Source organism: Odontesthes bonariensis, chromosome 4 (assembly GCF_027942865.1).
Source record: "Odontesthes bonariensis isolate fOdoBon6 chromosome 4, fOdoBon6.hap1, whole genome shotgun sequence".
Taxonomy (NCBI): Eukaryota; Metazoa; Chordata; class Actinopteri; order Atheriniformes; family Atherinopsidae; genus Odontesthes; species Odontesthes bonariensis.
This window is the reverse complement of record NC_134509.1, coordinates 35262513-35286266: the sequence shown is the minus strand read 5'-3', so window position 1 is coordinate 35286266 and position 23754 is coordinate 35262513. Positions and strand designations below refer to the sequence as shown.

At 38.6% G+C, this 23754-nt stretch overlaps 1 protein-coding gene across 1 annotated transcript in view; it reads right to left on the bottom strand.

Annotated features, from left to right (window-relative positions):
• The window catches only part of LOC142379032 (voltage-gated delayed rectifier potassium channel KCNH1-like), a 68264-nt gene that overhangs the window by 6881 nt on the left and 37629 nt on the right, over positions 1–23754 (bottom strand). The window contains exons 8-10 of the mRNA XM_075464102.1: positions 21335–21534; positions 19263–19515; positions 14569–14765 (exon numbers count right to left, since the gene is read on the bottom strand). Coding sequence (XP_075320217.1) covers positions 14569–14765; positions 19263–19515; positions 21335–21534 — 650 coding nt within the window. The remainder of the gene's footprint in view (positions 1–14568; positions 14766–19262; positions 19516–21334; positions 21535–23754) is intronic.

Genomic DNA, 23754 nt, shown 5'->3' with positions numbered 1-23754 from the left:
GACAGTGGCATTCCTCTAATTTAGAAGAGTCTCAGTTAGTCTGGAAAGATAGTTTAATAACGTATAAGAAAGCCCTTCGTAAAGCTAGAACTGCTTATTATTCATCATTGATAGAAGAGAATAAGAACAATCCCAGGTTTCTTTTCAGCACTGTAGCCAGTATGACAAAGAGTCCGAGCTCTGTTGAGCCAGTTATTCCTTTAACTCCCAGCAGTGATGATTTCATGAGCTTCTTTATTAATAAAATTGTTTCTATCAGAGAGAAGATTGATGGAGTCCTTCCCACTATTATCAGTGATGTATCATCAAGTACAGCAGCTTTAGAAGTATCTTTAGAACCTGATTTATATTTAGACAGCTTCTGCCCAGTTGATCTCTCTGAACTAACAACAGCAATAGTCTCTTCTAAACCATCAACTTGTGTTTTAGACCCAATCCAAACCAGACTGTTCAAGGAGGTTTTCCCCTTAATTGACACTTCCATATTGGATTTGATCAATCTGTCTTTGTTGACAGGATATGTACCTCAGACTTTTAATGTTGCTGTAATTAAAACTTTACTTAAAAAACCTACTCTAGATTCACAAGTGTTAGCTAATTATAGACCTACTGTATATCCAATCTCCCTTTTATGTCTTAAGTTCTTGAAAAAATAGTTGCAGCTCAACTTTGTGATCATTTACATTGAAACTCTTCAAACAGATTATTTCTGTCAGGATTCAGTTACCAATGATCTCCTCTTATCAGTATCACAGTATCTTATTAAAGAGACTTAAACATGACATTGGGATTAAAGGAACTGCATTAGGCTGGTTTAAGTCATATTTATCTGATAGATTTCAGTTTGTTCTTGTAAATGAAGAATCTTCCTCACACACCAGAGTAAGTCATGGAGTTCCCCAGGGTTCTGTCCTTGGACTAATTATTTTCACTTTATACATGCTTCCATTAGGTAACATTATTATGGCGCATTTCCACTAGCTCGGCACGGCTCGGTTTGGTTGTGTTTCCATTACAACCGAGTATCACTTCGTGCCTCCTCGACGTGGGCGGGGTCGTTGTAACACGGCTGCGCGACCAGAACAACAACAACAACATATGAGGAGGATAGCATGGAGGACATCGAGGCGCTCGTGTTGCTGCTCACCCTGTGGCTTTTTGTTGCACAGAAGGCAAGAGAAGAGAGCCAGAGAAGACTCCTGGCCGCCAGACAAAACAGTATTGAAAAGTGACGACACTCATCAGCCAATCAGTGGAAGGCAGTCGGCTGACGTCACGTTTTAGTAACGCTTCGGCCCGCTTGGAACCAGGGCTGAGGTGATACGGAAAATCTACCCGGTTGCAGGTACTGCGTGCTAGTGGAAACACGCAATAGCGCGCCGAGCCGAAGCGAGCTAGTGGAAACGCGCCAATAGACAGCATAGGATAAATTTCCATTGTTATGCCGATGATACTCAGCTGTACTTATTTATAAAACCAGATGAACCCAATAGGTTGGTCAGACTACAAGCATGAATTAAAGACATAAAGACCTGGATGGCTCAGAACTGTCTGTTTCCCCTCACTTCCATGTTCAGTTCATTAGCTTCACTCATGTCACCTGTTCATTCCCCACCAGCTGCACCCAATCACTAATCACCCTCCACAGTATTTAGTTTCCAGGTTCCCTCAATGTTTTGCGAGATCCTACCCGTCAACATCTCTCAAGCCATGCCACAACCCCACGTCCAAGTTAAGTGTTTTTTTTTTTTTTCCAATGCTATGTCAAGTGTTTTGTCGTGGCTTGAATTGGACTATACTATTTAAGTGCCTTGAGATGAAATTTGTTGTATTTGGCGCTATACAAATAAAACTGAATTGAATTTATTCCTTTAACTCTGAGCAGTGATGATTTCATGAGCTTTTTTATTAATAAAATTGTTTCTATCAGAGAGAAGATTGATGGAGTCCTTCCCACTATTATCAGTGATGTATCATCAAGTACAGCAGCTTTAAAAGTATCTTTAGAACCTGATTTGTATTTAGACGGCTTCTGCCCAGTTGATCTCTCTGAACTAACAACAGCAATAGTCTCTTCTAAACCATCAACTTGTCTTTTAGACCCAATCCCAACCAGACTGTTCAAGGAGGTTTTCCCATTAATTGACACTTCCATATTGGATTTGATCAATCTGTCTTTGTTGACAGGATATGTACCTCAGACTTTTAAGGTTGCTGCAATTAAACCTTTACTTAAAAAACCTACTCTTGATTCAGAAGTGTTGGCTCATTATAGACCTATATCCAATCTCCCTTTTATGTCTAAAGTTCTTGAAAAAATAGTTGCAGCTCAGCTTTGTGATCACTTACACAGAAATAATCTGTTTGAAGAGTTTCAGTCAGGATTCAGAGTGCATCATAGCACAGAAACAGCACTGGTGAAAGTTACCAATGATCTCCTCTTAGCCTCTGAAAGCGGACTTGTGTCTGTGCTTGTCCTGTTGGATCTCAGTGCTGCATTTGATACGGTCGATCACAGTATCTTATTACACAGACTTGAAAATGTTATTGGGATTAAAGGAAGTGCATTAGGCTGGTTTAAGTCATATTTATCTGATAGATTTCAGTTTGTTCTTTTAAATGAAGAATCTTCCTCACACACCAGAGTAAGTCATGGAGTTCCTCAGGGTTCTGTGCTTGGACCGATTCTTTTCACTTTATACATGCTTCCATTAGGTAACATTATTAGACAGCATGGCATAAATTTCCATTGCTATGCTGATGATACTCAGCTGTATCTATAAAACCAGATGAACCCAATAGGTTGGTCAGACTACAAGCATGTCTTAAAGACATAAAGACCTGGATGACTCTGAACTGTCTGCTTCTAAATTCAGACAAAACTGAAGTCGTTATCTTTGGACCTGAGCGTTTCAGGGAGAAATTGTCTAGCTATATAGTTACTCTAGATGGTATTTCCTTGGCTTTTAGTTCTACAGTGAGGAACCTTGGAGTTATTTTTGACCAGAAATTTGACTCGCATATAAAACAAGTTTCTAGGACTGCCTTCTTTCACCTTCGTAATATTGTTAAAATCAGGAACATCTTGTCTCAGAGTGATGCAGAAAAACTAATTCATGCATTTGTTACTTCAAGATTGGACTACTGTAATTCTTTATTTTTGGGCTGTCCCACATATTCTCTGAAAAGCCTTCAGTTGATCCAAAATGCTGCAGCCAGAGTTTTGACGAGAACTAACAGGAGAGATCATATTTCTCCAGTTTTAGATTCTCTTCATTGGCTCCCTGTTAAATTCAGAATAGAATTTAAGATTTTTCTCCTTACATATAAAGCTCTTAATGACCGAGCTCCATCATATCTTAAAGATCTCATTGTAAGATATTTTCCTAACAGAGCACTTCGTTCCCAAACTGCAGGTTTACTTGAGGTTCCCAGAGTTTCTAAAAGTAGAATGGGAGGCAGAGCCTTCAGTTATCAGGCCCCTCCATTGTGGAATAAGCTGCCAGTAAATGTCCGGGAAGCAGACACCCTTTCCACTTTTAAGACCAGGCTTAAAACTTTCCTTTTTTATAAAGCTTATAGTTGGTCTGTTGAATCTGATAGTGTATCTGCTAGTGTGTCTTGTTCTGCCTCCACCTCTGGCACCCTCTATACTTTCATTACCCCCTACCCGAACCAGGGTTTGAATCCCATTCCCGCTTATCTTACCTCTTTTATTTCTCCCCCTACCCGAACCAGGGTTTGCATCCCCACCCCGCCGTGACTGGTGTGCAGTTGGTGAGAGGCTGAGGTAGCTTGTGGCTGTAAAAAGATGGTTGTTGTGGTGTGAGGCAGATCCATATAGGGAGTATATGGAATTACTCACTGAGTCTGGTCCTTTATTTTATTATTTATTTTTTCGTTAGCACAAGTTTCTTGTGTTTACCTTGAATAGGGATGGCTCAGGTAATCCTGAAACATCCCATAGTTAAGCTGCTATAGGCCTAGACTGCTGGGGGGCCTCATCTGTCACACCTTTCCTCACTTTACTCTCTTTATGTATATGTGATATTATTGTGGTCATTAACTCGTGTTTCCCTGTTCCAACAGATATCCTTTGAATGGTGTTACAGTGCCGCCGCCGCTGCGGCCCTCCCCCCCTTTCTGTCTTCTCAAACCCCAGCTGGTCGAGGCGGATGGCCACCCTTCCTGAGTCTGGTTCTGCCAGAGGTTTCTTCCTGTTAAAAGGGAGTCGTTTCTCTCCACAGTCGCCTCAGACACGCTCAGGCCGGGAGATTGGACCGAAAAAACAAAAAGTTTTCAGTGCAATCTGTTGGTTTTCTTAGCTAGGAAATTGTTTTTGAATTGGCTCTATATGAACGAATTGGGGGCTGCACGGTGGTGTGGTGGTTAGCACCGTCGCCTCACAGCAAGAAGGTTCCAGGTTCAACACCCAGCTGGGGCCTTTCTGTGTGGAGTTTGCATGTTCTCCCCGTGTATGCGTGGGTTCTCTCCGGGTACTCCGGCTTCCTCCCACTGTCCAAAAAATCATGCATGTTAGGTTGATTGGCATCTCTAAATTGTCCTTAGGAGTGAGTGTGAGCGTGCATGGTTGTTTGTCTCGTTTGTCTCTATGTGGCCCTGCGATGGACTGGCGGCCTGTCCAGGGTGTACCCCGCCTCTCGCCCATTGACTGCTGGGATAGGCTCCAGCCCACCCGCGGCCCGATCGACGGATTCAGCGGTATAGATAATGGATGGATGGATGGATGGATGGATGGATGAACGAATTGGATTATTTTATGAATTATGATTATTATTAATTAATTGAATTCCAATTGGCTTGAATTGGACTTACTATCTAAGTGCCTTGAGATGACATTTGTTGTATTTGGCGCTATATAAATAAAAATGAATTGAATTGAACTTCATCAAGAAGTAGTCTGTTGTGTCCTTTTTGTAAACAGCCTCAACGTTGTATTTCCTGTCCAGTCTGCTGTCCAGAGGTCCGTTTCACGTAGCAGGTTTAGTGAAAACTCTGAGTTGGTTAACCCTGAAATGAGGGAAACCCTGAGTTTTCCGTTTCACAAAGGGAGGTAACTCAACCCCGAGAAAGAGGGGTAACTCTAGCCTGTTTCACAAAGAGAGGTAACTTAACCTCTCGGTCAGTTACCGGAGTAACAGACTCTCTGAACCTAACCTGGTCGGGACCAGGTTTTATACAAGAAACCTCAAGTTTCTTTCTGTCTCCGCCCTCTTTCAGCCACACATGCCATTTGATTTCCTCATTCATTCAGTCAGCAGAGCGAGTTCTTCTACTTCTAGAAGTCCATTAGGCACAGTAGGAGGCAACTTTTTTCACGAACATGTCCTTTTGACAACGATCCCGTGGATGAAGGTGCAGCATTATTGCGCAGAGAAATAAATATTCATCGGAGATGGTTATCAGACCGCGCATAGATTTTTGCATTTACAGACAATTATCTTTTTGAGCGGCACCATCAGAATGTGTTGGGACAAAAGAAAAAAAAGACATAAAAGACAAATAAATATTTGTATGAATAGGCTTAAAAAAAGACATATATAGGCCTATTATATTTTATAAAGGCACTCGTGTCTTGGGGGTGGATTCCCTCCGGGATTCCCTCAGCCACTGCCCTCCCGTTAGAGGTGGTGGTGCTGGGCAGCACCCGTTTTACAGGCATCTGCCTTCTTTCTGTTGGCTCAGAAGTCTGTGTTAGTTTAAATAGGCTTAATTATTTAACAGAACATGATATAGATGATGACTCTAAATTGTCCTTAGGCGTGACTGTGAGTGTGCATGGTTGTTTGTCTTGTTTGTCTCTATGTGGCCCTGTGATGGACTGGCGGCCTGTCCAGGGTGTACCCCGCCTCTTGCCCATTGACCGCTGGGATAGGCTCCAGCCCCCCCGCGACCCGACTGACGGATTCAGCGGTGTATATAAATGGATGGTATAGATGAGAAGACATAGTTTATGTGTGTGAAAACAGCATTATGTTGGGAATAAAATAACTGCACAGTCAAATAGCCACTTAATATTTACTTTACAGTGTAAACCATGATCAAAATGAGGTACCTCCATGCCGAGGTCTCACCTGTTTGAACAATGTTTTTATATTTCATCTTAAGCTGTTGCCAAGAGCGCTTCTCCCCTGCGGGATTGCACCTAAATGAAATAAATGAATGGGCTACCATTCAAGCAGTTTCCCTGTAATATTATTGTGATTGCAAAGGACTACATTTAAACTTACACTTTTGCTGCTGTAAAAAAACGTATTGAAACTCGCCGTATGAGCGCATTAAGATTTCCAATTTGAGGTTGGTGAAAAACGTAGCCCCTCCTCTTCCCCGTTGCCAAGGTGACTCGTCGAATCAGGGCTCCATTGATGCTGGCTTTTTAAAGTTGTGGTGCACGCGCTAAACTCAAGGTGAACTTACTCAGAGTTGATTAACCTCACTCAAATCAGCGTTTCTGGAACCGAAAACTCAGGGTTGTCTATCTCAGAGTAGATCAACTCAGAGATCAGGAATAGACTCAGAGTTGGTTGAACCTGCTACGTGAAACGGACCCCAGGTGAACTCCCAGGTGTTTATATTCCTCAACCACCTCCACTTCTTCACCGAGGATGGAGACTGTTTGGCTTGCTCCTCGTCTTCCTGAAATCCACAATCGCCTCTTTTCTTTGTTTGTGTTTAAGATGAGGTGATTGTTCTCACACTGTGCCACAAAGCGATTGACCAATTCCCTGTCTCTTGTTCATCACTGATACACTCAATAACTGCAGAGCCATCAGAGCTGTTCTGGAGATGACGGGACTGAGTTGTACTGGAAGTCTGAGGTGTACAGAGTAAAAAGAAACTGTGAAAGTAGTCCCCTGTGGCGCTCTTGTGCTGCTGATCACCTTCTCAGACACAAAACCCGTCAGTCAAACTGTGGTCTGTTTGTCAGGTAGTCAATAATCCAGGTGATTGTGGGGGTATCCACCTGTATATGTATTCTGCAGCTTTTTACATAACAGTATAGGCTGAATTGTATCAAAAGCACTGGAGAAATCAACTGTAAAAACTTTTAGTTGACATAATGTGATTGCCCCAACGCAAGCTTTACTAACTCCTGAGGTAAATAAAAGATAATACATGCCGTAATATTTTATATTGGTACAGAGAAAGATCTGAGATTCCTACCTACACATTCAGGATGCCAATAAAAAGTGCATGATCAACAGTGCCAGTGCTGGGAAACTCACATCTAAAAGTGTGCAGTTTGAGGATCTGTTAAAAAAAAAAACCAAAGCTTTCTCCAAAGCTTTAATCTAAATCTAAAAAAGTGTGTAAGTAGTGTCTTTATTTCTATTTCATTGTTTTGTACATTTTTAATCTAAAAATGTGTTGAATCTAAAAGGTCTGCAAAAGTCAGTCCAAAGTCCACAACAAACACCTAAAAAACTGCTTCTGAACCGACCGAAATGCTTGAAAGCATAATGCCTTCCTAGTGTCTGGTTTGATTTGACCTAAAACAAAGATAGTTAGAATTAGCACATCACAGCAGCTGAAGTTACCAGCTCCTGAAGTTTGTAATTTTTATTTCCTTCCTTGAATTGCTTCTGGCAACTCAAAAATATCCCAAGCAAACCATTTGATGGCTCACATCATCATTTGCTTTGTTTGTATGCTCAAAGGTCAGAGCTATGTTAAAACTGTAATACCAACAATTGTGGAAAGAAATGCAATAATATTCAGAACTCCGGTATGTTTAATTAGTGTAGAATTACATGAAGATAAGGATTCTGTTTGCACTATTTTAGAATGACCAATCTATATTAAAATGTCACTGGTACACCACCAGTTGTCAACAGAGGCCCAGATAAGATAAGCCACATACTGTCTCTAAAGTGGATCTTCAATATTTTTCATGTTCAGATCAGTCACTGAAGTTTTTCCTGAATAGAGGGGTAAGATGAGGCTAATTCACTTTGTGGAAAGCTGCACATTATGCTGTTATATGTCATGCTAGACACACTGGACATTTCTAACTGTTTTGTAATCAAGAAGAGCAGTGTGAGACTGCATTCAACAAGCATGGATGGCATCTCTAAGTTGGGCAATGTGTCACATCTTCATCTTTTCTGTTGGTGTTGGTTTCTGTGTTTTGAAGTTGCCTGTTATGCAGTAAAAATGATTACAGTACCAGAAGGATCACAAGCAAACTGAATATGTTAATAATGGCGTTATTACTTATGGACAAATTTTATTGTCTTGCAACTTAACAAGGACTTTCTATGGAAATCTAGAGGGACCAGAGGTTTGTTTCTATGAATTAGTACCATGGTGTCCGTCGGGCTGTTGCCCTTTAGGGCACTTCTACATCAGATCCATTTTTTCATTTTTGAGGTCTAGCCTTTCTGACTGTAAACAATGGCTACCTGGAGGGAACTGGTGAATCAGTAGGACTGTAAACTGAACTAGACTTAAACAGGTTCCAAAATGTGTTCCCTTCAATTTGTCGCAGATGATGCAGGAGCTGATGGTTACGCTGTTGACTTCACTGCACCCCTGTGTTTTGTGCATCAGTTAATTACTTTAATGAACATTAAAGGTATCGTGGAACTATTGGCTACAATGTGACCTCATGACTTCTGCTTAGCCTGATAGCGCAGAATGGTGGCGGCCACGTTTTTCCCTCAGCAAAGTCATCAAGAGTTTGAAGCCAGAACCAATTATAGAGCTACTGACCTGATGAAATTGGATCATGAGAACAGAGCAGCAGCTGCTGGATAACTCTATTAGAGAGCTATCTAAGGTAAACAAGACATCCATTAGGAGAAACCAAACAAAAGTCCATAAATCTGCTGATAAATCTGAAAATAATATAAATTTTCAACTTTGCTTTCATAAGTTTGGTAAAAAATAAACATGGATGGGTTTCTACACATTTAGAGAAATATTTATATATTTTAAAGCATTTATTCTAATAATTGTAAGTTTGTAAAATAATCAGCAGGAATGTTTTAAGTCTTAAACCTAAATATTAACGTTTAAATTTTGGATGTTATAAGGACAGATGTTGGTTTCAATGTTTCAATGCGGTTGTTAAGTTGTGAAAGCTGTGTGACTCGTCTCTGCAGAGATAACAGTCTGTTAGTTGGAGGTGAGAACTGTTCTGGCAGGTTATTTCACTTCACCAGCACCATTATTGCACAGCAGGCAGAACAGGACACGATGGCTCTCATATCGATTTACAGTAGACAGAGAAGTCTAGGGGGGTCTTGGGAGGGACAGAGAGAGAGGCAGCTGATACTGTGTCTTGTCTCTTTTTTTGGCAGATTTTTCTTCAACTACAGTTACTTTTACCAACTTGTAATATAATAATTTTGTGGTTATATTAAAATGTGCTTTCTCAACTTCCAAAAATTTCGATTTTTTATTTTTGGCGCCAAGACATTAATTTGAGGGGGCAATACCCCTTCTTGCCCCTGCGGCCTCGGTTGTGGGTTTCATTTTACATCATGTTGTTTCTTCATAAACCTTTGCAAACATCTGTCTGAACAATCATTTATTGTTAGCCTAGTTTCATTAACGTTGGTGATGAAAATATTCAGATGATACGTTTCAGAAATTTCAGACATTTTGTAGAAATAAACATCAGCACATGAAAGCAGGCAGGTATCCCTGCAAGTTCACATGGTAAAATTATTTTTTAACAATCAGCTCCAGTAGCTCAAGGGTAGTCCCCAACACAGAGCTCGCCTTCTTTATCAGTTTGTGTCTCTCTCCACAACAGACTTGTACAAGATATGCTACATTTTGGTGCAGACCCCCAACTTCAGAGGAGGGGGAGTGGCAGCTATCTTCAGGGTTACTAATCAGTCCCAGACCCAAGATTAGTTTGAGCTCGTTTGAATCTCTGATTCTCAGTTTTTCCCACGCAAAGTGGAAATCCCAGAAACCTCTTGTGTTTGTTGTTGTGTATCGTCCACCTGGCCCTTATTCTGAGTTTCTGTCTGAATTCTCAGAATTTTTATCCCAGATAGTGCTGAGTACAGATAAAGTCATTGTAGTGGGTGACTTTAACATTTATGTAGATTAACTTTAATTCTATATTAGACTCTATTGGATTTGATCAAAGTGTTCACAGACCGACTCACTGCCTTAAATCACACCGTTGATCTTGTGCTGACTTATGGCATTGAGAGTGAACAGTTAACAGTGTTCCCTCATAACCCTGTCTTATCTGACCATTTTCTGATAACCTTTGAGTTTACATTACCTGGCTATACATATAAAATATGTATATAGAATACATATAGAAGGTGTCTATCAGAGGATGCTGTAACCAGATTTAAAGAATCTCACGATACATGGCCCCATTGATTCTTTCCTTTACACGGATCAGTCATCCTGGTCGCTTTGCAGTAAAACAGCCCCAAAGCATGATATTTCCACCTCCATGCTTCACAGTAGGTATGGTGTTCTTTGGATGCAACTCAGCATTCTTTCTCCTCCAAACATGACAAGTTGAGTTTTTACCAAAAAGTTCTATTTTGGTTTCATCTGACATTCTCCCAGTGCTCTTCTGGATCATCCAAATGCTCTCTATAGCAAACTTCAGACGGGCATAGACATGTACTGGCTTAAGCAGGGGGACACATCTGGCACTAGAGGATTTGAGTCCCTGGCGGCGTAGTGCGTTACTGATGGTAGCCTTTGTTACTTTGGTCCCAGCTCTCTGCAGGTCATTCACTAAGTCCCCCCGTGTGGTTCTGGGATTTTTGCTCACCGTTTTTGTGATAATTTTGACCCCACGGGGTGAGATCTTGCGTGGAGCCCCAGATCGAGGGATATTATCAGTGGTCTTGTATGTCTTCCATTTTCTAATAATTGCTCCTACAGTTAATTTCTTCATACGAAGCTGCTTACCTATTGCAGATTCAGTCTTCCCAGCCTGGTCCAGGTCTACAATTTGTTTCTGGTGTCCTTTGACAGCTCTTTGGTCTTGGTCATAGTGGAGTTTGGAGTGTGACTATGAGGTTGTGGACAGGTGTCTTTTATACTGGTAACGAGTTCAAACAAGTGCCATTAATACAGGTAACGAGTGGATGACAGAGGAGCCTCTTAAAGAAAAAGTTACACTTCTGTGAGAGCCAGAAATCTTGCTGTTTGTAGGTGACCAAATACTTATTTTACTGAGGAATTTGCCAATTAATTCATTAAAAATCCTACAATGTGATTTCCTGGATTCTTTCCCCCCATTCTGTCTCTCATAGTTAAAGTGTACCTATGATTAATATTACAGGCCTCTCATCTTTTTAAGTGTATGGAGAGTTATATGGCTGTTATATGTGCAATGTTGTGTATAGTGCCTTGTGTATATGTTTATATGTGTTTGTGTTTATATGTTTATATGCTACTGGACACCTTAATTTCCTTCGGGATTAATAAATGGTACTCCACTCTACTCTACTCTACTCTCTACTCAAACTTGCACAATTGGTGGCTGACTAAATACTTTTTTGCCCCACTGTATTCGAGTATAAATTTGTGAATACAGAAGATCACCTGAAGATAGTACAAAAAAACATTAAAGATAAAATCATTTCTGAAAGCCTGTGTGACACACTCTCTGTGTTATTATTGAACAATCAATGATTATATAGTCTTCAAAAATATTGTTACTTATCTCAGTAGAAGAAAAACTATTTACTTAGAGACCAACAACTCATTACCCTGCAAAGTTTTGAGAAAATTTAGATTGAATTTAATATTCTCTGTGCATTTATTTGTATCATATGTATAATTACATGGCTTATATGCATGTTTGATATCTTTCAGATGATAATTTCAGATAATTTTTTATAGTGGGTGAATGACTGCAATAGATGTTCTGTAAAACTTGAAAAAAGTATTTTTTTCCCTTTTAAAAGTGAGACTGTTCATGCCATTTCCTCTGCATATATCCTATATCTCACTAGGATTGCTGCAATAGTACAGTTCCAACAATGTGAGATTCTCTACTCTATTCCATCAATGTCTTGTTCCAGTAGGCTGCTTGCCATCAGTATGTCAGACAAATTCATATTTGAACAAAGGGTTTGATATGTGCTCTGTTCTAATTTTAAAATTTTCCATAACATGCATTCTTTCTTTGTGACATCTGAAATAGCATGAGCGTGACAAAGTGAGTTCTGAAAGAAGATGTGAGTGCTTTGACCTTCCATTTCCAACCAGGTATTACTTTTTGGGTGTTTTCACTTCACAAAAAAAAAGGAAATAACTTCAGTTTCTCTAGTTTTAAAGCAACTGCTAGTTTCATATCAGTTTTTAATCTCAATTAAAGCAAATTAGTCCCATAAAAACACTCATGGTACTTGTTACAGCATCAGAAATATTACATAATACTTAAGGATAGAGGACAGTCACAATACTTTAATTTCCAGGTTAACAGGAATTTATTGATTCTCTGACTGTTTAATATTGGATCTCAGGGTTACTACATTAGATCTTCTGCTTAACAAGGTTCAGAATATATGTCAACTTCTGTGCTGTTTTTACAAACTATGGCCAGATTTTGTTGAAGTTCTCAAAAGTTTCCATGCATTTGAAGGGGAATGGGCAAAATTGTACGGACAGATTTAGTAAAGATGACATGCTCAGAGCTCCCCGTTTCCCATACCTCGTTTCCTTCATGTGTGACTTTCTCGTTCCATTGTATGTGGCTCTGACTGTGTGCATGTGTGTGTGTCGTGGGCATGGTTTTTGGCTCTCTGTCATCAGTTCATTATCCTGCAGCATATCAACCCTGGTTTTTCTTCCATTACTTACCAGATAATTCTATGTTCCAGTATGGATTCCTGCTCTATCAAATATATAAATCCCACCTGCCTATCAGTTAATCAACCTGCAAATTACAATAGTAAAACCTTGTATCGTTTAAAATATTGTAACAAATCCACATTAAGTTACCTACTGAACCCGTGTTCTGCATTTGAGCTTATTTTACTCAATGTCGTAGCAAAAGACATATCTAAAAAGGAACAGGATGGAGAAATACATAACATGACATTAACAGGTGGATTGGATATGAGCACAACCTGGTCTGAAATATGTATAGATCAGTGATCCAAAAAGCTTCAAATCATCATCAGCTAACTGACAGTCTCATCTACATTTTAGGGTGAACTGTCCTGAAGGAAACCTGAAAAATTGGCTGATTTTGTTGAAGGTCTATTCATCTATTCATTTTTCACTATGTACAATGTGAATTCATTTTTATTTGTTATTTTCTTTAAAAAGCTCTTCACACAAAAGTTTTATTAAAGTTTTGAATAAAATTTTCCTTTATGCTGCCAACTTGATCATAGTTCCCCCAGAAGAACAGATCTTACATCCATACGGGACCTTATTGGTTAAATAAAGGGCGAATAAAAAGTGTACACAGAAATAAAATAGTTGTGATCCATAGCATATTAAATTGGCCAGTCATAGTCAGTCACTGATAACATAGAAGAAAAAGTGAGAACTAGAGCGGCATAAAGACACAAACATTACAGCAGGTGCCTATTTTGCAGAAGTAGCTCCTGGATTGTAAATTGTTTTTGTGATTTAACAAATTGAGGCTAAGACTTCATTTTAAAAAGCTTTCTAAAACCTGTGATTTCTCAAACAGTTAAAACTGTACATTTAACCATTTATTTCTGAGCTTCTGAAAAACTATAAAACATCTTTTTAAATTTTTTTACTGCAACCCCATAAGACATTATTACACAACAATAAGCTGATCTCGTCCAGCTTATTGTCCAGGAACTGGACGTTTGCCAGCAGGTTGACGATGTGCACTCTCGCAGTCTGTTGCAGATTCCGGCCTTTTTTCCCCGGTGTTTTTTCCTGCTTTTTCGCAGTGCTGTAGATCCACATTTACGGTTCGTGTCTCGGAGGATCTCAGTGTCACTCTTGTGTCACTCTTGCTTGCATTCAAAACTTGAGAGCCCTGATGTATGTATGCATCAATAATTCAGCTCTGGATAAATGTATGTTTTCTCTTTCATGTAACTTATTTTAAGGTTTAAACTGAGCAGAGTATGTTTGAACTGTAGCAGCAGTTGAGGTGTGAACACAGCAGTCTGTCATCATCCACCTCCGCACTGTCAGCTTCACCGACACAGTCGCACCCTCTCTGTGGAGGAGTACGAACTGAGAACAAAGCCGCTTATGTAAAGTCCTCAGGCGACAACAGAGCCATCTCAGCACCAAGCTGTAACACAGTCCCAGGTCACGTGACTATAACACACTGAGATTCACACACAGGCACAAATTTGTGCTTTTCCCATTTTGTTTTTTTTGTCTCTTTGATATGATTTTAGAAGCATTTTGGTGTTTTATTTCATCATTGGACATGTAAAGTTTCTTGTGCAATGAAATATGTTTCACCCTCAAGTATGACCAAATAAAGAAGCAGAGTATGCTGAAGCAGGTTCTTAAACAGGACACACAAATAGTAAAAACAACTGCCAGTTTCAAAAAGAAAAAAGGGAAAAAACTGTACTGAAGAATATTATAGGAAAGATAACTTACCCTCTTCCTCAGGTTGTAGGTGAGTACCAAGTTTCTAGCAAAGTGGTTTGCAAAGTTGGAGTAAAACTCCAGAACTTTCTGCAGGGCGTCACGTTTTATGACATGGAGGTCGCAGTAAGTTAGCGCTCTGACATTAGCACACGACTGAGCCAATGTCATCTCCTTCCAGAACACATCCCCAAACACATCACCTTTACCTGCAGACACAAACACAACAATTGTGTTTAAATATAATTGTCAAATTAAACTTTTTTTAATTGTTGCTACCCAGGAAAACTAACAAAAATCAAACACTGGACACATTTCCATTGACAGGTCTGGACCTAGTTGAACTGACGGGTCCTGAGTGTGAAAAAATAAAAATAATAATAACTATATATATATATATATATATATATATATATATATATATACACATACACACAAATATATATATATTGTTACTACTTGTGTCTTTTTCATTAACTTTATGCAAATTATGGTGTGCAGGTGCCAAGCTCCAATTGGCAAGCACTTAAAGAGCCCATAGAAGATTGGCTACCTGGGAGTGGACTTCGTAATAAAGACCTGGGATGACAACAGCAAGGGGACTCATCTCCCTCTCCTCCCAACCAGCCACACCATTGCCACAAGTCTTTTTTTTTATGTGTAAACAAACTTGTATCTTAGAGTTTGTAGCGGTGGGCTGCCATATTATTTTCTTGAGTTTTCCCCTGTTTTATTAGTAGAGGAATGTAAGTGGTTGTCTTTTGTTTTGAAGTTGCTTTGTTTAAGTCAGTTTCCCTCTTGAACATAGTTCTGTTTGTTTGTCGTTTTGGTCTTCGCCCATCCTGAAGCCTATTAGACCTATCTCCAAGTTGACATTATATATATTATAAATAAACTGTTAAATTCTAAATAATGTTTCCGTGGTTGCTTGAGGGTTGAGGAAAATGGGTCACATTTATGTTGCGCCTTGGTTACCCCTAGACGGGGCATAACAATACACACACACACACATATATATATATATATATACACACACACACACACACAACTCACATTTCTAGACATTTTATACAACTCGTACCAGAGAACATAATAGAAATGTATGCAAAGCTGTTTTGAATTATGTCTAACCAAGTAATAGTTTACGGAAGGCTAATTCAGTCACCTCTATTAATATCACAGTAACAGGGGCTCATTGCTGTAAATGCCCAGTTTGAAAATAGACAAAGTTACATCATAGAAACTCAAGTTATTGATCATTTAAAAGAAAAAAAAAATAGAATGCTATTCACTATTAGCCGATTCATTAGAAAGGCATCCTGCTAGGATTCTGCATGCAATGACTACAGTGACTCAGAGCAAATCCATCAAATAGGATTCACACAGGCAGCCAGAATTTCATCTGAACCTAAATGCATTCAAAGCGGTTTCATACTTTTGCTATCATCTTCCACATCACAGTTGATTTGTGAAAACAGGATGCTGAAAATAGTTATGCCGTTTTGTGACTGTGAAGTGAATGTAGTCCAAAGATCTTTGATCTGTTGTCAGAGGATCTCTGCCAAGTTGTGTCAACACATTCATCCAATTCATCCCTGAGGACAAATTTTCTCAGAAGAAAAAAAAAAAAAAAAAAAAAAAGATTCTTGCAGCATGGGGTGATCATTTTTGCTTAGTGACAAGCATATAAGTATCATTAGTTCCGTTACAGTAGTGTTATTGGCAAGCTGTACACACCCTACAACGGAGAAAGATTTAATCGGCTTGTTTTAACATGTGAAAAGAAGTTAAAAATCTTTGTAAACATGAAATGTTTGGTGTAAATTAGTATAGGGAACACTGGGATTATTTCTTCAAACTTTCCTTTTTGTAAGAGAAGAATGACTTTTTCCATTTCAAACAAATTTATATCAGGTACAGGAAAGCATTTAAATCTGTTTTGAGAACTGCATCCACAGGAGTCGAGTTGGAACCCACTAGTAAAAATAGTCAAGCCAAATGACAGGTGCTTGAAACACTCCTTGAAACACAGATGAAAGTGTAGCTAATTCCTATTTTCATAATTATGATTCTCATCTTTGGTTCTTCTATGAACCAACCTTCAGGTGAAAACAAATAAATGACAATTAATCAGAGTGAAACTGATGAACACCATCGTATGAAGCAACAGTATGCTTCTGTAAAAACACACATTAAAGTGATAAATGGTGTTCATCGAGACAGCTGCTCTAACAAAACATTTGTCTAAATGCAAAAAAGAGGAAGTGAAGTGAATACATAGACTATAAATAGCGTCTACTAAAAGATGAGACTACAGAGATGGTGAGTAAAATCTAAATATTTATGCAGAGAGGAACTGCAGCCAATGGCAGTCTGCAAATAACTTCACCACTCCAGAGATTGTGTGGAAGTATAATCTCAAAACAGAAGCAGATTGCTAAAGTCAATTCAACATATTTCCTTTCAACATCTCAGTCACAATAAAGTTTTGAAAACAGATTCCTGGACCCATGCAAAGATGGCAGATGGGTCCTTAAGCAGCAAGGATTAAAAAACTGTAAGGTGTAAGGATAGAGAAACCTTGACAAGTTTCCCAGATCTTAGCACAAATAGAATAATTACATGTTGCAAGCTATTGGGAAAATGTTAACATGAGCCTCACAGTATTACTTCTGAGTCAGAGATGCAACTATTTGATTTAACAATGATCTGCTGCCTGTGTTGGGTAAATTTTCAGTTAGAGGCTTCATCAGATACACGAGAACACAGAATGATACAGGAGGTAATTTCTACCAACAACAATGAACATGCATAATGAAAGCTTGTAATGATAGTTGCAATTTTTTTAATGAATCCATTCACTTTTCAAATTAACTTTGATTTAGTTTAATTTCATTAAAATATTGCAAGACTCTGTACTGCTGTTGTGATTTTTTATTTCTATAGCTAGAGAGCTATCACACAACAAAACATTAGTTGAGAAAAGGTCTTTTGTCTTTTTAACTGGTGTGGCTACTATTTCTTTTGTATAATTTTTTATTTCTATTAATATTTTTGTAATTCACTCAAATAAATAGCAATTTTCACAATAAGTGTTTCTTAAGTGGAATCAAAATAACATTTGTTGTGAAGAACTGAAACAAATGAATAGAATTTGTTTTTATTTCTAAAATTCTAATGGAGATCTGGACTCATCCTGAGAATCTATCATCTCTGTCCACATGTCAAGAGTGTAGAGGTAAATAAGGAAGTGAATGTTCTAAAAATCAATACAGTCTCCATCCTGGGCCATCAAGGACCACAACTGCCTGCAGCTGGGCTGTCTAATAATACACTTTAGGTTTGGTTGATCCATTCCTTTTGCTGTCATTGGTACTTACAATCTCATTCTTGGTCCCTGTATCAGTTTAGTTTTCTTTTCTAATCTAAGCATTGTTTAACACCAAATGTTACATAAAAGTGTTAAAAAGTCATTTTTTCAAAGAAAACAGATGATAAATTACTTTGTTTCCACCTGCACACTGACAGTGGAATATTGTTGAACATCATTAAGCTTGATAAAAAGCAAAGGAAGTGTTGTGAACATCCAGAGTGAGTTGCATAATAATGCCTGACAGCTGTTCATTCAGCCACGCTCTGCTTTGACAGCATCCACCATCACCTTTCACTCTGCTCGCTTCTGATTCAATGAATGATCTCCAACTTTTAGGCTAAAACCATGCAGCATTAAAGTGATTATTTGCCAATGATGGCCCTGGAGTATATATCCTGCACATGCAGATGACAATAGCAAACACATTAAGTTTCTAGTTTTTATTTGCAGAGGAAGTATAGCTGTTTTTTGTGGCAGGTGACTCTTCAGGGCTAAAAGGTTTTGAGGAAATTAGTGTCAGCTGCAAGCAGTAAAAAGGCATTTTCAGTTCCCCATTTTACTCCCAGAGTAAAATAGTTTGACATTTCCTTTCTGTTCCAACTGAGTTTTTATAAATCTCAAAGGTGTGTTGATGACCAAAAAAAAAAGAACTGAGCTGTTTCAAAAAGGAAATCTCCCTGACTTTAAAAAAAACATCTCTTGTTTGACCATCAAAAACAGGTGACTGAAAAGCCTGAAACTACATTATTTTTGTTCAGTTGTGCGTCCTTTAAAAGTCCTTGTTAAAAACAACATAACATGGAACAGAAGTGCATGGCATAGGTGGCAGGTTGCGAACTAATCTTAAAGTTGGTGGTTCAATCCCTGTCAATCTAAGTTATCTTTGTCAAAACGCTGTCCCAAGTTGCTCTTAGTGGTGGGTAAGCTCCATGTAGCTCTGCCAAAATTTTGTAAATGAAAATCCCAAAGTGTAGTACTGTATAGGTCTGTAGAAGGTATGTGAATGCTGAATACTTAAACTATAAATTATTCCATCTGACTCTGTGTGACTGAACTTTTTGGATTTGTTATATTAAAACATTTCATACTTTCACACAACAACATCACAAAGTTTGGGTGGCAGATTCAGCTTCATTCAGATGTTAAATATAAATTCTCTTAGTCTTATCAGGTGTGAGCATTTTCTTTTTTCTGTTGTATATGTTTGTAAAACAGTTGCAAGATTCAAACAAGTGCTAATAGTGCAAATGGAATTTTTATTACAGCAGAACAAAAAGCTACACCTATTCTCTAAAACTTTCAGCCGTTTAATTTCAGTTTTAAAACCTCTTACCTAAAATGGCCACCACCTCCTCATCCTGGATGACCTCAAGTGATCCCGACACCACAAAGCAGAGGCTGTCCACACTCTCTCCAGCATGGTAAATGAGGTCACCTGGCGCACTGTGGATGGTCTGGAACTCCATGGCGAGGGCCCGCAAGCAGCCGTCACTGGCCAGCCGAAAGGCTGGGTGTTCTTTAAAAACCTTCCTGTTGAGGTGGACGCAGATGTCTGCCCGCATGTCCTTGGGACAAATCTGCAGCACCTGCAGACAGTCAGGTCAAATTGAAGTGACACTAAGCCAGACCCAAACAGCTCATCACAACTACGTCAGAATTAGCTGTGTGGTAGCTGACAGAGAAAAAAGAAATGCAGCACAGGACTAATTGCTAATTAGTTCTGTGCTGCATTTGTGATGATATGTAATCATAAAGTTGAATAAATTATAAACTATCCATTTATTTCCACCTGATGTAGCTGTAAGGGTTCAAACTTCAATATTTGAAGGTTAGCGCTCTGTGTCAGAATAAATTTGTGTGGGACACAACATGCTGAGACCTCTCTCAATCATAGGCCTATGGTCCTTAATCACCTTGGCCCCATCCCCATTTCTACCCCCTCCCCTCTTCTTTCCTCTATTCCCTAGCCCCATCTCCTTTTTGTAAAGCGACCTTGGGTTACTTGAAAGGCGCTATATAAAACCAAGTCATTATTTTTATTATTATTATTATCATAATTTTTCAGATGAACTAGCTTAGAATGCAGTTCAAATTTGGCTTTGGTCACTATAGATGGAAGGATCCACAAGGCTAAATAAGATGTTGAACTGGAGTTCAAAGGATCATTAAAAACCGAACACAGCTGCAAGTTGTTCACTTCAAGTTCATGTAACTGTGAAAATCCTGTTCCTAGTTCGATATGTACCCTTGTTATGTATCATTATTCCTCTCCTTCCAAAAAAATTGCTCAATGTATGCCATTCATAAAGGCAGAATTTAAGTTAAAGCAGAGAACAATTTTCCAATCACAATTAAATCACTCTGTACAACATTTTCTGGGTCAATCACCTGAATTAAAGAGGCCCTTTTTACATCTCATCACAATTGAATAGTGCCGAGTACAGGTGAAAACATGTGCAGGATGTACAGACAACTTAATTAAATCTGACTACTCAGTCCACAATTGGAAGTTAGTGAGAAACAAAAATGTATCCTGGACCTCACTGAAGGACTACTTACCTGATGAGCCTCCATGGAAGTGGTAGCATTTATGGATTAATTATTATGCGTAGTTCAAGCACAGAGGAATTGTTATTCAGAGATCATTTCCTGCTCCTTTTTTTATACTGCATCATATTTTTTTTATCCTTTTTCACTTTCAAGTTAATCTTGAGGGGGAAAAAGCAGCTGCGAGCTGCACCAAAACTTCAGGTCCACCGAGGATTTGACTTTTACGACTTGAAACATCAGCAGACCTATTAGCAATTAACTGTTTATTGCCTACCATAGATGACAGGATGTGACGTAGGCCACGTGTTTATTTGCAGAGTAGGGAAGTGCAATTTGATCATAAACAGCCACTAGGAACGCATATGGAGACACATTGTAGTACCAGGTGCAAACTGACACAATTAGGCCCTATTCACATTTGGTACTGGCATGCGTCCTGGCGTCCAATCACAAGTAGGTAGTTCAAAATACGTGTGTTCATACCTGGTGTTAAAATGCATCCCCACAGGTGTCTTGAGTGACCACTTGTGATCAGTTACCAGCAATTAAACATACACTGTAGCCCATGTAACACAGTCAGCTGTCAGTTGAACATCGAACAGGACATCTAATGTTTCTGTAAAATCACAAAAACACTATGTGACTTTTACGCCCTAATTTATAAATTTTCAGATTTCCCCGAGTCACGTTTATTGTCAAATTATTTACAAACATTCCAACGAGCTCAGTTATGTATCAAACGCAATGTGAAAGAAGTCAAGGAGCACAAGAAGAATAATTTGTGATCTTACAAAGCTTAGTGTCACTGTGCCTGTGCTGAGAAAGACACACACTGAAACTGTGCAGAGGATTTACCTTGTCAGTGTCAATGCCTCTGGTCATGGACCAGGTGGATACAATGTAATCCATCACTCGTTCACTGAGGCCTTTGGGGACCTGATAGAGTTCGAGAAAGTCTCGCACACTGTTGAGCATCTCATGGTAGCGGTTGGTGTTGGCATACATCTGCTGGAATATGGTGGTGACATTACCGAAGATGGTGGCATATAGCAGCGCTGTAAACAGCAGGGAAAGTATATGTAGTGTAAGTTTTTATACTTCCATCACCAAAATCGTACCTTTTCTAAAGTTTCAGGTGAAGTTTCCGAATGTCATATTACTATATGATCTTTATTAATCACAGAGGAGAACATTAAGTGTTGCAGCAGCAACTTCAAGGTAACTGACATGCTATAGATAAGGAACACTTCAATAAAAAAGCTAAAGGCTCAAGAAAATAAACCTCCAAATTAGAAAATTACCTTTTAAATCTTTTCAGAACCTGAAAATGAAACAGACTAGCAACAAGTATTGACTTAAAATAATTTTTTTACCGAGCTTTGACTGCAGTCTGATCATGCCATAAACATTTCTGGCACTTCAGACAGACACATTGACGAGGTCAAAAGACTTAATCCGTTTGCTCCTGAGCTGAAAATCTTTCACTAATGTCATGATCTATGGGTTTTTGTGTTCCATTGTTCTTGTCTTTTGAGTTTCTGTTTTTCGTAGTTCATGTATTCTTCTGATTCCATATTCACCCTTTTCCTGCTTTTAGTTTTGTATCTAGACCCTGATCATTAGTCCTTAGTTTCCACGGTCCCCCCCTGTTCTGGTTATTAGCTCCACTCTGCCACACTTATCCATCATCCTCAGCTACCATCACTCATCAATCAGCCCTCTACAAAATTTAAGCACCCTGTTTTATTCAGTCCTTGCCAGATTCTCGATGTAACCACTTAAGTTTCATGGTGTTTCCGGCTCAGCCGCACTTTCTGCTATAGTTTCCAAATAAATTAGGTTGAGTTTTTCTCTACCTCCTGTTGGCTTCGTGTCGGCATTTTGGGTCCTTCTCTTCCACCTGTGACAACTAATCTTTCTGTATCATTAGAGGCACGTTAGTAGCTCAAATTGTGGATTTGAAGCTGCATAAAGTGTGTTGTTTGACATGGCATTTCAAATATTATGAAAGTTTGTTTTGTTAAAATTGTTCATCTTCATAACTCAAACAAACATTCTAAAAAAAAAAAAAAAAAAATCAACTGAAGAGCTTCAGTTAGTCTGTAAGCAATTTAGAGTTTTATTTTTGAAGACATAGCAAGAATAGTTCCAGTTTCTCCTCTAATACAACACAAACAAGTTGGTCCATTTTTTAAAAGATGATAGGTTATCAATTCAATCATCAGTTTAAGACATTAAAATATGTAAATGGAATAAATTTTCATCTCAGAAAATCCCATTAACTTGGCTACATTCAGGGGTCCCTCTGTTAAGCTAAAAATGATCAACATTACTGTTACTTTTCTTTCTACGGTGTAAATAACTTTTGTTTTTGTCTGATTTATGTGCTATAACAAAAAGGTAATAACTGAATTACTCCTTACATTTTTAAACTGGGTTCAAAGCAGCTAAACCTATGTTGGGCAGTGTAATCCCTTACTTATCCCTTACCCTTACTAGTATAAAAACGCAGTTAAGTATGGCAACTTGGTTGAAGTAAGTATTTTACCCTGTTCAAACAGTATGTATGTGTATATGAATATATATATATATATATATATATATATATGCCTAAACTAAAAAATATACTCATATGTGTGTATGTGTTTGTTTGTTTATTTGTTTGTTTTCATTTAAAGCCAGTTAAGCAGCTGTGGCTATTTCATGGCTAATACAGGTAATACATTGCACTTGACACTAAATACCAACAATGAAATTAATAAAGAAATACATTAAATAAGTTTGTTCACATCAATGCACTTTAAAAAGTTTAAAACCTTTAAAGGTGGGACCTTATTAAAAATACCTACTATAGTACCTTCTTTAAAAAACTGCTGCCTTTTAATTCTAAGGGCAGAGCAAGATAGAATATGCTTAATTGATAAGGGATTACCACAAAGATCACATAGGGGAGGTTCACCTCCAGTTAACAAAAAACCATGAGTGAGTCTAGAACGTCCAATTCTACACCTTGTATAGACAACTTGATCATGTCTACATGAAAATGACGGAGTTGTGATTTGTTTCACAGTATTACATATTTCATGCAGCTTATTTCTAGCACAGTTGTCCCATTCGGCTTGCCATTTATCCATTATGTAGGAAGAAAGTACAGCTTTGATATCAGAGACAGGGATTTGGCATTCAGTAATATCTTCATCCAGGGCTCCTTTAGCAGCACTGTCAGCCTTTTCATTACCGCTCAGGCCCATGTGACCAGGGACCCAACAAAAAAC